The sequence below is a fragment of the Mandrillus leucophaeus genome, unplaced genomic scaffold (assembly GCF_000951045.1).
Source record: "Mandrillus leucophaeus isolate KB7577 unplaced genomic scaffold, Mleu.le_1.0 Scaffold242, whole genome shotgun sequence".
Classification (NCBI taxonomy): domain Eukaryota; kingdom Metazoa; phylum Chordata; class Mammalia; order Primates; family Cercopithecidae; genus Mandrillus; species Mandrillus leucophaeus.
The window spans coordinates 255,435-271,486 of NW_012102499.1; the positions used below are offsets into that span (position 1 = coordinate 255,435).

A 16,052-nucleotide genomic window follows, 5' to 3' on the forward strand; every position below is an offset into this window, starting at 1 on the left:
ATCAGAATGGCGTGAACCTGGGAGGCAGAGCTGGCAGTGAGCCGAGATCGCACTACTGCACTCCAGCCTAGGCGACAGAGCAAGACTCCGCCTTAAAAAAAAAAAAAAAGTAATCAAACAAAATAGTGACAAAAAGTCCCCAGTTAATTCAAATATGCAACAAGGGGCAAGAAGCTACTGTTCTGGGAGCCAGGGAAGATCTCTCCTACTGAATGGATTTTAAAGACATGATGGAAAACAAAAGTAACATAAAACTCCTGTAGTTTGATTGTCACAAGTTGTGCTCTTCAGTGTGCTAGAGGAGAAACATCATGGTTTTCTAGATTTCATTTTGAAGCTGAAAGTTTGCATTTTATGCCTTAAACACAATCCCAAACTAACTGGAGCTAAGTTCAGTTCTTCAATGTGGGACCCAAAATGATCAATTTAGTATCTGGAGTCTGGGAAGGTCTTTTCTCTTTCTGGGTTACCAGCCAGGTTTCCAGTGATTAACAGATGGGGAAGGGCGCTGGCTTAGTGTCTGGTGTGCTGCTGACATCTGAAGATCTGCTGGCACCTGTCCTTCCACATTAGCCTGCTGGCTGGGGAAATGGCAGAGTCTGCAAGGCCCCCAACATGCTCAAGAGACATTACACGGGTATTTTGGTTTGCTGGGCTGCTCTCTTTTAGTGCCTGCCTCACATCCTCACACACTGTGACTGGTACCCCCTTGGACTGGGCTGCCACTGGCTTGGGATGGAACTTCTCCATCCTTCCTCCAAGTGGAGAGCAGGGTGTCTGCCACCTCGTCTAGTATCTGCATCCCAAGCAGGAGTAAAGGTTATGATGACTCTCATCACATCCAATTGGTCCATCCTCTTCCATGCTCACCAATTTTTGTTTCAGAGACTTTTGGTTTATTTATGCTTCAGTTTCTTTCAGTATACTTTAGTCTCTGTTTTAAAAAACGAGTTCCTAAGCAAAATGACCATCCCAGGGAAATCTTAGTTCTTTTTTGAAAAATATGTTTTGTGTTTTATTTTTGAGACAGGATCTGGTATTGTCACCCAGGCTGGAGTGCAGTGGCACGATCATGACTCACTGTAACCTCCACCTCCCGGGCTCAAGCAATCCTCTCACCTCAGCCTCCTGAGTAGCTGAGACTACAGGCACACACACCACATCCAGTTAATTCTTGCAATTTTTTAGAGAAGGGGTTTTGCCATGTTGCCCAGGCTGGTCTTGAACTCCTGAGCTCAAGTGATCTACCCACTTCAGTTTCCCAAAGTTCTGCGATTACAGACATGAGCCACTGCGCCTGGGCAGAAATCTGCTCTAAGCTGAATGAGGTGCACATACTCTAAGGGACACCAGAACTGTCACATTAATTCCGGCTCTGTATGGAAATGCAACTAGTTTCACGGGAGCCCAGGCTGCCTGCTTCCTTGTAAGCCAGGAAACTTCCAATATAACAAATAAAAAAAAAGGGAAGGTGGGATCTTACCAAAACAACTGGGAGAAAGAGGCTGAAATTTCTTATAAAAAATATTTGTGAGAGCTAAACTTCATCAATTACTATATGATAATAGTAGAAATATTAATGGACTATAAAGCCAAACTTGACCTGCTGTCCTTAACATGGAATGTACTTCAGACCAGCAGGGAATTTTTTTTTTTTTTTTTTTGCTACTTGTTTATTTTTCTTTAGTTTTAAAGGAGATTGAATGAGAAAGGAAGGAATTCTAAGAAAGGTCATTGTGCACTATGGCTGTGAGTCTCATAAATACCCACAACGATTCTATTCCCCTAGCCAAGTGGGGTCAATCTCTAATCGGTCACACTGGTTTATGGCCCACAAGGGCCATTTATATCCACTGTCACCCTGGGCCAAGTCCCCTTCATTTCCACTTTCATTTATTACTCCTTGATAGCTGACACTTAAGTAAATACTTAAAGAGAACAAAAAAAACGGGCTTTTCTAAAAGCAGATATTAATATTTTTAAAGACCTAATAAATTCATGAGCAAGAAGATGGAAAGAAAGAAGGGGAAGAAACATATTTATAAAATTGAATTTCAGTTGTATTTTTTACAAATAATTATTTCTTTTAAAGGGAATGTTTGAGAAACACCAAGTTATTCTTATACCAGAAAACAATTCTTTCCCATCACAAGCTAAGTTAAAACTAACAGAAATGATCAATGAAAACGAAGCCACATGGGTAAGAAGAGTTCAGCTCTACCAAATATCAGTACCATACAGAAATGTTCAAAAGGAAAGATGAAAATCCTTCCCAAAACAGAAGCTACTGGCTTTACACTGACAGTACTGTGCATTGATATCAAAAGACTCAGACCACTTCTGACAGCTTGTAACTGCAGACCCTCACTCTGAATCAGATTTTGCCCTCAAGTGTTTCAAAGGGCCATTGGTGAAATTCAAATAAGTCTGAAGTTCAGTTATTAGTAATGTACCAATACTAGTGTCTTATTTGTGACAAATGTGCCACAGTAATGTAAGACATTAACAATGGTGGGGGAAGTCTGTGAATGTTCTATACTATCTTTGCAACTTTTCTACAGATCTAAAATTACTCAGAAGTAAAAAGTTTATGTAAGAACAGGCAAAAGGCTACTGTCCTAAATCAGTGTCTCTGGATTTAACTACGAAGCTGTTATTCCCTCAAACATGACTTCCTGCACACTGTAAGCTGGAGATTTACTACAGCAACCACAGCCAAGCAGCTAAACTCTCAATTAAGAGGAAGATTTAATGGAAAAGACAACAACAGCCAGGGGTGTCAGGGTATTGCATCCAAATATTGCTTGTTTTATGTGCTCCTTAAGGGCTGCTGTTTATAAATCAAACATATATTCCAAATAACATTTTGAACATACTAAGGAAGCCTGTGCATTTAAAAAGAGGTCTAGTGAAGAGCAAAATAACAGGAACTTATCATGTAATGAGAAGGACTGCATTCTTGCTTGTCATTTTGCAGAGATGGCTTTGCATGGACCACCTTTGCCGGTGGCGGGACCCTGGGAGCCACACAGGTACATGCAGCCCAAGCAGCCTCTGCCTCACAAGTCTCCAGGGTTCTATTTTCCCTTCTCCCTGCCAAGTCATCTTTGCATGACTTTGACTGACTCAGAACTACTCCGGTGAGGAACTCTATTCATGTACAGCTCCCAACATCCAAACACAGGCCTTGGCCATCACATTGGTAGCAAGCATTCAGGCAATGAGACTGAATAGGTAAGAACACTCCACTGAAGGACAGCATCTGAAGCAGGTAAATGCATGATACTTGTCCCACTGTTCCTGAAGCTCACACTGACATGCTCCTGCTGTGCCCAGAGTAGACCCCTGATGCTAGCCATCCTTTCCGCAGTCCAAGCCTTTGGCCAGAGAGGCACTATTATCACTCCTAGAAAAACAGCTTGGGAGCCAATAAAAGAATCACTCAGCTCAGTCAGCCCGGGTAAGCAAAACAGTCCAAGACACTAATTTCTCATCCATGGACGAGAAACCAGAATTCTCCTTTTTGAATTAGGTAAGAGGCTAGAAAATAAATCTTAAATGCATCACAAGCCAACCAAACACAGTTCCTGTGCTTGTAGTTTTGCATGGGTTTTTCCACTGTGGGTACAAAATCTCATTAAACACTTGCAACAATGATGGTAATAATAATAATGACCCTTTTCTCATAAGGGGCACTCTAGAATAGTTATTAATCCAGTGTATATCAGATAACTATTCAAAATTATTAATTTCCTCATCCCCTTCTTGGGAGAACAACTCCCTGCCCCTTAACTTGGCTTTGGCCCTGTGACTTGCTTTGGCCAATGGCAGATAAGCTGAAGGGACAGTATGGTGCACCAGTCCTGAATCTAGGCCTTAGGAAGCTTCACATTGTTCCAGTTGTCCTCTTTCACTCTGCACTTGTCATAGCAAGCACATCTCCTATGTATCTGTTGCCTCACGACCCTGATTCCCACAATAAATACATGCAAAATTAAAACCACTCCGCTGACCTATGGATCCATGAGCAAGATTAAATAACGGAGTTTTAAGCCACTGGGTTTGGGGATGGTTTATTGTATACGTGATTTTGTCAATAGCTGAAATGATAGACTCTATCTTCTCTCCACATACAAAAGCGTCAGTTACTCACCATCGTCAATTCCAGGCCAGCCCATGAAGTGAGCAGAAATCTGTTTCTCATCCTTCCCATACTCATTCTTGGCTATTAGAGTGTAGTCCCCATTGTTCATGTGAGTGGGATTATCCAACTGGAGGCAGCCGTGGTACTCCGTGTGATTGGTAACATGTATTTTAGTACAGATGTATTTGGACTCATTCAATATTGCCCCGTTATAGAACCACTGAAGCGCTGGTTTGGGGTTGCCTTTCACAGTGAATGGAATGCACCAGTGGTGGTCTGAGGTTGGAGATTCGAGAAATGTGATAGTTGGTGCAACTAAATTGAAAAAGAGAGAGTTAATAGCATCAGAAAGCTCAGAATTCTCCCCATCTCGAGATGTCTGTGTCATTGATAGGGAATTTTACTCAACCACTGTATGGCTTAGAAAAACACATGATCAGAAACTCTGGAATCCATCAGTATTTTGTATCATCATCAGGGTGGATGTAACTCCCTACAGAGAGCTTCAGAGAGATTCCTTTCTGTGTTCTACTTAAGACCCATGCATTACAGTCATTTCTCAAATCTATTCAGTATAAGTGAAAACCAGCTCCAAACAGATCCAAGAGATTTCTGACAGTGGAAAGAGTCCATTTGAAGTTGACTTTGGTTTCTAATATCTGTATCTTGATATTATACAGATTCATCACCAAAAAAAATCCAAAATAATAAAATAATGAATACTTTTTGATAGAACTTCTTTCCTAAATAATACAAATAACAAAAACGACTTTTAAAATTTTACGTGAAGCCTTGATCTCACATTTCGAAAACAGATCAAACGGATCAATGCAATAAATGTTACTGCTGCTGATGAATTATTATAAGTTTAATAAATCAATATTTATTACTGATTGTCAATAGTAAATACTCCTTGAAAGTATCACATTTCATTATAGTGTTGTCCATTTTTGCTAGGATCCTAGATGCCAATGTTTGGATCCTTTAAATGTTTGGGGTCCAATTTAAGCCTGGACAGAGTAGGGATTATTTCAATTTTAGATATAAAGCACTTTATGCTTTGGGGAAACAAACATTATCAAGTAGAATCTTTAAACAGAGTACTTATCCTAAGTGAGGGTATTTAAAATACTTCATCTATTTATTTTAATGTAGTCTGACTTTGGTAATTAAAAAATCAAGGACTGGAAAAGACCTTTGAGATCTAATAGCATCATTTTTTCAGATGAAGAAACCAAAGTGCAATGAGGTTAAGTGAGCTCATCAAGGTTACTGAGCAAGGCAGATCTGGAAAAAGAATCTTGTCTCCTGATGTTTAATCCAGTGGCCCTTCCCTTTCAGGCACTGCTTCTTGACTGTATGTGTTTATCAAACAAGAGGAGAAAAAAATCTAAGGCATCGTAGCCAGGGAACAGACAAAACCTCTGAGTGGGGTCTCTGCACTGGTTATCTTTGTTGTTAATATTTTTTGTTTGTTTGTTTTTGTTTTTTTAGACAGAGTCTCGCTCTGTCACCCAGGCTGGAGTGCAGTGGCATGATCTCAGCTCACTGCAACCTCTGCCTCCCAGGTTCAAGCGATTCTTGTGTCTCAGCCTTCTGAGTAGCTGGGATTACAGGCGCCTGCCATCGTGCCCGGCTAATGTTAGTATTTCTAGTAGAGACAGGGTTTCACCATGTTTCCCAGGCGGGTCTTGAACTCCTGATCTCAAGTGATCCACCCGTCTCGGCCTACCAAAGTGCTGGGATTATAGGCGTGAGCCACTGCGCCCGGCCAGTTGTTAATATTCTTTATCATTTATGGCTTCTGGTCTTTGTCTAAACTATGACAGATAAGGTCAATTTTTCAGAGCCTAGTGACCATACAGATATTAACCTGAAACTGAGGAAAAAACTCAAGTTTGGATATTTTTACTAGAAAGCAGGTAATATGATATTACCCCCTTACTTGTCTTCAGATAAATCCTCCCACAATACTACCTAGGAAGAAGCCAAGCTGATAAAAGAACCTAATTCACTTTCATAATTTACAGAAAGATTTCCAGTTACCAGCGACATTCCTCTCAATTGAGCACCTGCGAAGCTGAACTCCGCACATGTATATTGTAACAATGTCCCTCCCTCTGAGAAATGTGATATTACTAAATGTAAATTGGCAAAGCTTAATTGTTTGCTTTACCAAGTATCTCTCACAGGCCTCCTCAAAATAGTCTTTGGAAAACAAAAGGTTGAATATGTGATTTCATCTATAAAAATTCAGTTTAAATATAATTTGGGGGGACCCTATATATATATATTATACACAATAAGGTCCATGCATGTGTAGATACACACACTTGTAGACCTGTGCTATAAACCAACCATGACAAGGACCACAGTGGGGCAGGGGTCACACTTACCTTCCTCCCACCAGCCCAGGTTCCCACACCCAGGGCCCCTCATGCCTTCCACCATGCTCAAATGAATTTTGGGTTAGGTGCTGATTTAAGGACATACAGTTGAAAGTGGTTGCATATGTTTGGAGATAACATTGACTTCAGGCTTCTGAGGGGGTCAAAATGATGAGAAATTACGAGTTTAGTACCCACTGGGCATGGTGGTTGTACTGACAGTGATAAAGGATTACAGCTGATGATTTCAATCATTCACTCCAGCAATCACACACTGAATGTGTGCTGTGAGTGAGTGTTAACCAGCATATTGATACCAGCTATGGCCATGGGTCTACACGTGTGTAACTCATATACACACTTACACACATGCACGTTCATGTTTTTCTCATCCAAATTCTAATCCAAATGGAGTAAAACCTCATTAATTTATACCGTGCCAGCTCAGAATTTACAATGATGTGAAGTGTCTATATAGTTTTTACTAAATACACACCTTCAAGCTAAAAGCCATAATTTGGAATTTCAAAATGTAATTAGTTACAATACTGAAGAAAAATATACTTATGTTTAAGAAGATGGATATCTTTGAACTTAGATTCAATGTACACAGAAATTTAAAACAATAATAATAAAAGTTTTCTACAGTTGATAATAATTTTCAGTAATTTAAGCAGGACTAATCCTACCTTCTCACAGAAACTTGATTATCAAACGAATGAGGTTTTATTTTATCAACAGTACAATCAGGCATTTGTGAACAGCCAGTAAATACTTTAGGTATCATAACTTTAAAGCATCATATTGCTTTTATAGAGGAAGAAAGTTTTAGAAACTGGTTTACGAAAATTTAAGCTAAAACATTGATAAGAGGGAGCAACCAGCCCAAAATATATTCTATCAGAAAAAAAGACAGATGAAGGCACAAAATGACAAGCTCAAAATCAAAAAAGAAGCTGAAAAGAAAGATCATGCATGAGCAAGAGTTATTAAGCAGAAACTGAACAAGTAAAAGAGGCTGATAATGTTTCTTAATTGAGTATGCACAAAACACTGCATATACTGTCCCAGCAACAAACGTAGGTATGTCCGTGATCATTTGCTATTAAAAGCACATGCCAGTCTGATTACGTACAATGCACAGTGAGGTTGACAGAATCTTGATCTTCTCCTACAAGATTTTCTGCCACACAAGAGATTTGCTTCCCACTGTCATCGGATGAAATGTTAGTTATCCTTAAGGAGCCCTGTGTGTGGCTTGTTTCATTCTACAAATGAATTAACAGACAAAAATAACCTTGATTAGGATTGATCCCAAAGTGACAAGATTTGGGGTTTCCTCCGCTAACTAGAGAAAAAAACAAATATATAAATATAATATAATACATATATATATAGCATTAGAAAAACTTCTCTGCCTGAAATAGGCTCAGGCAAAGAAGTAAATCAGAAGTTATTCTATTTCTCTAGGTTTCAGTTGCTAAGTGCATGAGGTTGACTTGATCCCTGAATTCCCTCCAAGGGAGAAGACCACAGGGAAAGTCACTCGCTTTGTTCAGGATGATACAAAGAGCTCACTAGGGATATAAAGACGCCTCGCTCTCTTAGGTATGCATAACTAAAATGCAAGCCTGCATTAGTCTTTGTTAATTAAGAATAAGTAGAAAGTAAATGTACATCAAAAACTCTGTAAATTTCTATATGTAGCCCTATAAAATATCAAATGATCATCACTAGGTTTAATACATTCTCACATTCTGAAACACTCTTGTCTCTCTATTAAGACACAGCCAAACACAAGCCTTACCATATGTTTGGAAACCAGATTACCAACATCCCAATACATATTAGGAACCGGATCGCCTGCCACACTACAGGATAATGTGATAGACTTTCCTTCCTCCACAGTGAGGTTAGGTGCGGCCAAATTTGCAGATGGTAAACCTATGGAACAAGAAAAGTAAACAGAGGCATATGCAAATAGTTAAATGCAGTATCAAACTAAAAGCAATAAATTGAAAACTGTTTATGCTTTAAAAATCAATCTTTAATTGCTTTTTGAGACTGATTTATGTTGATCTGAAAAAGTGCCACTTTGATCAGCTTCATAGATTTAACATAAATCAAAAAAAGCTATAAGTAGATTTCAAAATAAATTATGCACATTTCTTATAGCATTAATGCCTAATAACCTTTTATTTTAAGAACACTAGTATAAAGAACTGTCTTCCACCTCTTTTTCTGTTCTACAGTTACTAATCCAGTTTTTGCACATAAACAGAGATTGTACCTATGGACTGACATCATGTCTTTTATTTCCTTCTGTCTCCTACCCCCTATTTTTTTTTAATGCTCAAGAACACAAAAGGGTGAGATGCAGCTATGTTGTTTTTGCAAAAATCTGTTTTTTGCTTTAAGTAACTCTCACAAATCTAACCCTCTACCAGACACAGATTTTGAAAGACTCATTCTATTGAAGAAAATGTAGTTTCAAAGCATTTTTCAAAGACAGGCAGTTTGAACTATTACAGTGTTAGAATGTTTCAAAGTTACGTAAATCGTAGTTAAATATTATAGGTAAAACTGCTATCTTATTTAGAATATAATGAAAATGGGTATATGGACTCATTTCAGTGAAAAGTTCTTTTTATTGGAAAGACTCTGAGAATGTACTTATCAGATGAAACTTTGAACCTTATAAACATTTTTTAATAGTCCAGCAAGGCATCATTTTTATATTTTTATATTTCAAAAGCTATGTGTAATTTTAGGGATGCTGCTATCACTTCATGAAATTATCACACCAACTGAGTGTGGACATTGCTTTAAACTGCATAAGAATCATGGTATTTTTTACACGTAGGCATGTCTTAGAGGGTATAACAATATGTCAGGACCTGCTAGTGGAGGCTGTCCCTCTCTTGGTGTCAGGAACTCTGCTTGGGACTATAGTCACCTGACAGTTATGTCCTGCAGAACTATGATACAGCATTAAGTCAGATCAGAACCTGGAGGTCAAAGAAGGCGATTCATTTTCAACAACCGTTAAATTGCAATTAACCCACCCACCTGGCAATATTTGACCCGTCATCTTCATATTATTATGGATAAACCCTTCTCTTATCCTGTATTCCTACTGGCAAAGACATCTTTCTTTATTAGTGAAATCAGACTGGAATAAGATTTATACAGTCTCTATCTCATGGTTTTCCCACCACTGGGAGAGGATTCCCCAATAAGATCTGGCTTTCAGGGGCTAGTGAGACCCCCTTCCAAACTCTTCCTTCCCGTGAGCATCCAATAGAGACCAATGTTACATCTTTCGTGGGGTTTCAAGAAAAAAAAAAAAAAAAAAAGCCCCTAATAGCCAGAGTTATACAGAGCAATGAAATATATAACAATGATTAACAGAGAGTGTAATACAAGCCCCACACCCTAAACCCGGCACATACTAACTTTGTGGCCTTGGATGAGTCTGTTGTTTTTCTCAATGTGTTTTCTTCACAACTTCTATGACAATTAAGCTGTTCAATTTATTAGGGAGCATGTCAAGGCAAAATAGAAGAAATGGGCTTACTTAGTGAAAAATCCCCTTGAAGTCAATGGCATAATCTGGGTGACTTTTAAAAATATGTATATACTTAATTTTGTTTTTCAAAAATCAAATATTTAATCACATAGTTTGAAGAGTTGATAATTCTGTAAAACTTATGAAAAAGATTCAAGCTACTATGTGTGAAAAACAGTAGTCCCACCTTACCCATGTGGCACTATTTCCTATTCCCGGAGGCACCCATTTCATCTCCTTTAACTTCTTCTTTGGGCATTGCTCTGCTCATCACTAAGCATCACTCTTTATTGCTACTTCTTGGTTTTCCTGTTTCAGCAGTATCTACTGACCTCCCACTGTGGAAGATGAGATACGGGCTCCCTTTCACACAGAATGCCAGCTCTCCTCAGGCCCCCACCACATTCAACATACTCTGTCTTCACACTTTTTCATGCGCTGTAATTGTCTCAGTGGAGACATAAAGATGATTACGAGTATGTGGCCAGGTACGGCTCATGCCTGTAATCCCAGTACTTTGGGAGGCTGAGGCAGTTGGATCACGAGGTCAGGAGATGGAGACCAGCTTTACCAACATAGTGAAACCCCATCTCTACTAAAAAATACAAAAAATTAGCCGTGTGTATGGTGGCAGGCACCTGTAATCCTAGCTAATGGGGAGGCTGAGGCAGGAGAATCGCTTGAACCCAGGAGGCGGAGCTTGCAGTGAGCCAAGCTCGTGCCATTGCACTCCAGCCTGGGCAGCAGTGCAAGACTCCATCTCAAAAAAATATATATATATATTATGAGTATGCAAGCCTTACTAACACCAGAACCATCTAATACGCAATACTTACTTTATTTCACCAAATTTAAAACAGTATTAATTACAGGTTGCAACATTGCTATTATGTACCACTATGAAAGGAAAAAAATGTGCCAATATAACTATAACACATGCTTTCTTACCACTTAGAACTATTGCTTGGAGGTTGGACCTTATAGATAGCCCATTTAATTCTCCATTCCTTTCCTATTTTCCAACTTTTGATTTATTTGCTCTATTTGCAGGGAGAGTTTTTTAGATTAATTTTTAAAGCCTGCTTTTAAGGTTGTTCATTCCTCTATCATACTTTTTATTCCCAAGGCTCTTCTTTTGTTCCTGAATGTTCTTATTTTATAGCACCTTCTTCTTGTTCCATGGATGCAATATCTCTTACGATTTCTATGATATACTTATAATCATTTCTTGAATTTTTATTTTCTCTATATCAGTTTTGTTTCTAGCAATTTTTTTTTCTCTCTCTCTTTGTTGCTTTTGTGTTTGTCTTTCAATTACAAGCTTTCCTCAATTATGTCTGGCTATTCATACATCTTTAAGATTGAGGTACTAGAAGCATTGCACAAATTTATGAATTGTCAGCTTCATTGTAGGACAAAATTATTGGCCTATTTACTAGGTACCACCTGATGTCAGGATCATGAAATCATTTTGAGGAAGGGGGTGGTCAAGTTATTCAAATAATGCTCTTCCAATTTCCTGCTTGGAGGAGAAAGAGGCCTGGAAATACTAATATTCAGAATGTAAATCCATCATATTCTCTATGGTTCCCATGGCCTCACTCTCTCTGGAGTTTCTCAGAACCTTTGTTTTATCCACTTTAGAGAATTAAGCCTCCAGTTTTCTGCTGAGGCAGGAGAGGTGCAGTCACCTGGGCTTAGCAGACTTTCAACCAATACAGTGTTTGGTGTTACCTGTACTCTCACGCCCTAAGCATTGTAGTAGTTCTGCCATATAAACCAAGTTTCCCCTTGGCTTTCTCCATTGTCAACTTGGTAACCAGCATTCTCACCCTTTAAGTCAGTTACTACTCATGCATCTGCTTTTTCAGCTTGCAAGTGTTTGTGCTTTGATAACTCTCCCTCTTCCTTTTTTATTTATTTATTTATTTATTTATTTATTTATTTATTTTTGAGATAATCTTGCTCTGTCACCCAGGCTGGAGTGCAGTGGCACAATCTCTGCTCCCTGCAACCTCCACCTCCTGGGTTCAAGGATTCTCGTGCCTCAGCCTCCTGAGTAGCTGGGATTACAGGCACATACCACCACGCCTGGCTAATTTTTTGTATTTTTGGTAGAGATGGGGTTTTGCCATGTTGCCCAGGCTGTTCTCAAACTCCTGAGCTCAGGTACTCCACCCGCCTCGGCCTCCCAAAGTGCTAGGATTATAGGCATGAGCCACCATGCCCCACCGACTCTTCCACTTTCTATATTTATAGATTTATCTGCTGACTCTGGGGTGACCATCAGAGTCAAGGCCTGTCATGGTGCTTGTTCTCAAGGTATGACTCCCTCCATAGCCAGACCCCACCAATGAAGCCTAAAGACACCCACCCTGGCATATCAAGTACAAACCCATGGAATGCATTTCCTACCTTTATAAATGTATCTAATAGTTTGGAAATTCTGAGCAGAGAAAGGTTAAAATAAAGAGATTTTCAGTAGGAAATGTTACATCATAATGTTAGTTTTTCCTATAAAATCTCATGTGGGTTTTATTTTTCAAACTTAAGCTCACATAATTAACAGCTCTAAAAGCATTTAATTACAGTAATACTAATATTAGTATTTATTGGGCATTCACTGAACCAGATATTCTTGCCTAGTATCTTGTTTTATCTCATCCTTAGAACCAGTCTTGAAGATAAGTTTTTGCCCTCATTTAATTAATGAAGTAGATGAGTTTTGGAAAAGTCAAATACATTATCCAACATTGTCCAAGTACATACAGACCTAGAATTTGAACTCAAAGCTCAGGGTCTTCGCCACTACCTCCCAAGCTGTACATATCCATTTCATCATGGACCATAAATACCACTGATAAAGTGGTATTTATGATTCCTTGATAAAGGAATTATTTCATTTAAAAATAATTACATGTCTATTCTGGAGAAGAGTGAGTCTCCTTTATTTATAGACAAATTGTATCACCCTGTCATCAAAGGAATCTGAGCAAAATTGGCCAAGTCTAGATCTCTTAAATGTAAAGTCTTCCACAAATGAGTAAGCATCTGACTCACGTTAATTCTACAGCGTTAATATGCTGGCCAAAGATTCAATAATGGAAAAACAATCTGTACTTGAAATATCACTTGAGGTTTAATTAGCACAATAAAAATGAATTGGGAAGCATGAATAGCCAAGGCGGGATAAACCATTTGCCAGGCACTACTTCTTGGCTTAATAAGATTTGAAATCGGCACAAACACACAGCAAAGCCCAGCAACGCTTCCAAGAGCTGCTAGTTCTACTGTAAAAGGATCCTGACTCTAAGCCCTACAGCTGTCTTCCTTTGCACTCTGGGGAACCTCGCTGGAGATCGGAGACGACCAGCTTCCCAGGCAGACAGATACCTCCACGTAGATGTCTCTTGATCTGGATTCCTTCAGGAAGGATGTACTGGCCTGTAGACCTCAGCAGAAAATCATCAACCAGGCAGTGAAAATGTTGACTTTCTTTACACCAAAGCTTCCCAAACTCTATTGTGTGTAGGAATCACCAGAGTATCTTGTTAAAGATGTAGCTTCTTTTCCAATAGGTCTGAGTTGGGGCCTAAGAATTTGCATTTCTAATAAACTCTCTGTTCCACAGAACACACTTGGAAGGACAGGCGTTTATACCAAAAGTGTCCGGCAATTGTTCAATGGGCTTTTGTTCCTACAACTATTATTCTTAAATCTGATATGGACCTGAGTTGTCCATCAAATTTTCCCCAAAGCGTGTCCTATAGAACTCTAATTTATTGAGATTCTAGAGGGGAAAAAAATCCAAGATTACAAAAAAAAAAGGAAGAAGAAAGAAGAGGAGGAAGAAGAGGAAGAGGAAGAAGAACGAGAAGGAGAAGGAGGCTCTGTAAGAAACTGGATGTTCACAATGCACATTAGAAAATTAAAAGTTCTGAGAACTCCTGCTATAAAGAAATGCATTTAAATTCCATTGGTCTTACATTTCCCAAGCAGATTTGAGCACATAATCAGTTCTTTGATTGTAATGTTTGTTGTGGCTTTATTTTTACTTCAAGCAATTTGACAAAATATAAGATATATACATATATTTAAATTCAGATGTAAAATACATTTAAATCTATTCTTATTGATGGTAGTAATAGTTATTATTTATTCAATACTTAGTATGTGCTAGACTCTGTTTTAAATATTTTCCATTTATTACCTTATCAATCATCCCAAAAATCCTCAAAAGTAGGTACCATTAATATTTCTATTTCCAGATGAAGAAGTTAAGGCTATCAAGTATCATGACTAAATAGCTAGTGAGTGGGTTGGCCCTGGCCCACATCTGTCTGTCCAGGGCCTTAACCAGAGCATTCTGGCTGCTTCCTTTGCCGGGATCTTCCATGTCTCTGCTCCCACCTATTAGTGCGTACTTCCTGAGAGTTGACCAAATTGACTAGATCCTTCAATCACTCATTCAAAGTGTGTAGGCTCTCACTTTCTCTTAAGGAAAAACAAATCTCTAGTCATTTTGGATTAAGCCAGGGTTTTACTAATATTTTTCAGTAATCACCAGTAGGTCTGGCTTGTGTTTGCTTTCAGCTTGTTTCAGTGATCCTGAGCATCACTTTACATGTATAAAAATATTCAAGTAAATTATAATTTTGTCTGTTCTCTGCCTTCTCTCCTCTCACTTCTATTTGTGCACACATAAAAGAACTTAAAACAAATAAAAAACACTTGACCTATCTCTTAATTCTCTGTCAACAGAATACTAAAATTCTATAACCTTCCCCTCTACCCTTCTATCTCTTTGTCATATCTTCAAAGTTCTTTGCCTCCTAAACAGCTATATTCCACAACCAAGAATGAAGCAAAAATGAGCCTGACCTATTTAGAAGTGATTGCTTTATACCTGGTAGCAAAACTGACAGAAAGTTAGCAAAAATGACTTTGCAAGCTCAAATTTGAAACTGCGCTTCTAAGCACATGTGAGCCATGTCACAATAGTGACAGCTACCACATAACTTCTAAACACAAAAATTTAAACAGCAGTTGACAGATGAGAAAAAAACAATTTCATTTGACATTCTAAGAAGATAAAGAAAAACAACGATCCACTGTGTGGTTGGCTTTATTTAGGAGACAAAACTTGATCTCTAAGAAAATTAAAGCAAAGCAGTATGCTAAAATAGCCTTTGTGTATAATTTTCAGGAAAGAAAGTCAATCCAACTAAGTTGCTAAGAAAATAATGTTTCATATCACTCTAACTTCCACATAGAGCATTAATATAGCATATTCTTTTAATCTGGAGTGTTAACAAAGTAGAATTACCACCAGTCTATTTTCTTGGTTCAACACAAACAAAACAAGGAGTATGTACAAATAAGCTACACAGACATATGTGCTACAAACTGTGGTTGAAACCAAAAGTAAATCTTAAAAGTAAATCACTAAATTCAATTTATCTCAAGGAACCTGGCCTCTCCTTCTGGGCACCTGTGAACTGACCTTCACTAACATAAATAGTATTTTGTCGACGTGCCTTTAAAAGCTTCTACATTAAAAGTTTGAAGGTTAGAAAAGCGGAAAATTGAAATTGTCCTAATAAATAGGAAGGAAACGAAAGGCAAGTCTGATTTCAAGCCATAGGACCATTAAGGATGGTTTATATAGTAACTGCACAGTTCTTCAACCAACAAGTGAATTGCCACCTTATATTCACTGTGGGACTATCATTCTGTGTGGTAACTAGTTACTAGTAAAATAGGTGCAGGGATTCTTTTGATATGACCCAGAGGAATACTGCCTTTCTTAAATGTATTTGCCATCTACTTAAGGCAGAGCATTTCATGTACTATTAACACTTGCTGAAGAAGCTCTCAGGTAAGATTTAAATAATAATGATCGTATTTTTTAAAATTAAAATGTAACATCCACTGCTCCTTAATAATCCCATTA

The 16,052-nt window shown here is 38.3% G+C and overlaps 1 protein-coding gene across 6 annotated transcripts in view; it reads right to left on the reverse strand.

The window, feature by feature from the left end:
- NTRK2 (neurotrophic tyrosine kinase, receptor, type 2) overlaps positions 1-16,052 on the reverse strand; it is a 302,428-nt gene that overhangs the window by 237,082 nt on the left and 49,294 nt on the right. For 5 of the 6 annotated variants that reach the window (XM_011982733.1, XM_011982732.1, XM_011982735.1 and 2 more), the window contains 3 exons: positions 8,339-8,475; positions 7,667-7,799; positions 4,154-4,459 (listed from right to left, as the gene is read on the reverse strand). In XM_011982733.1, the coding sequence (XP_011838123.1) occupies positions 4,154-4,459; positions 7,667-7,799; positions 8,339-8,475 (576 nt within the window). The remainder of the gene's footprint in view (positions 1-4,153; positions 4,460-7,666; positions 7,800-8,338; positions 8,476-16,052) is intronic. The other variant, XM_011982737.1, reaches the window with a different exon arrangement.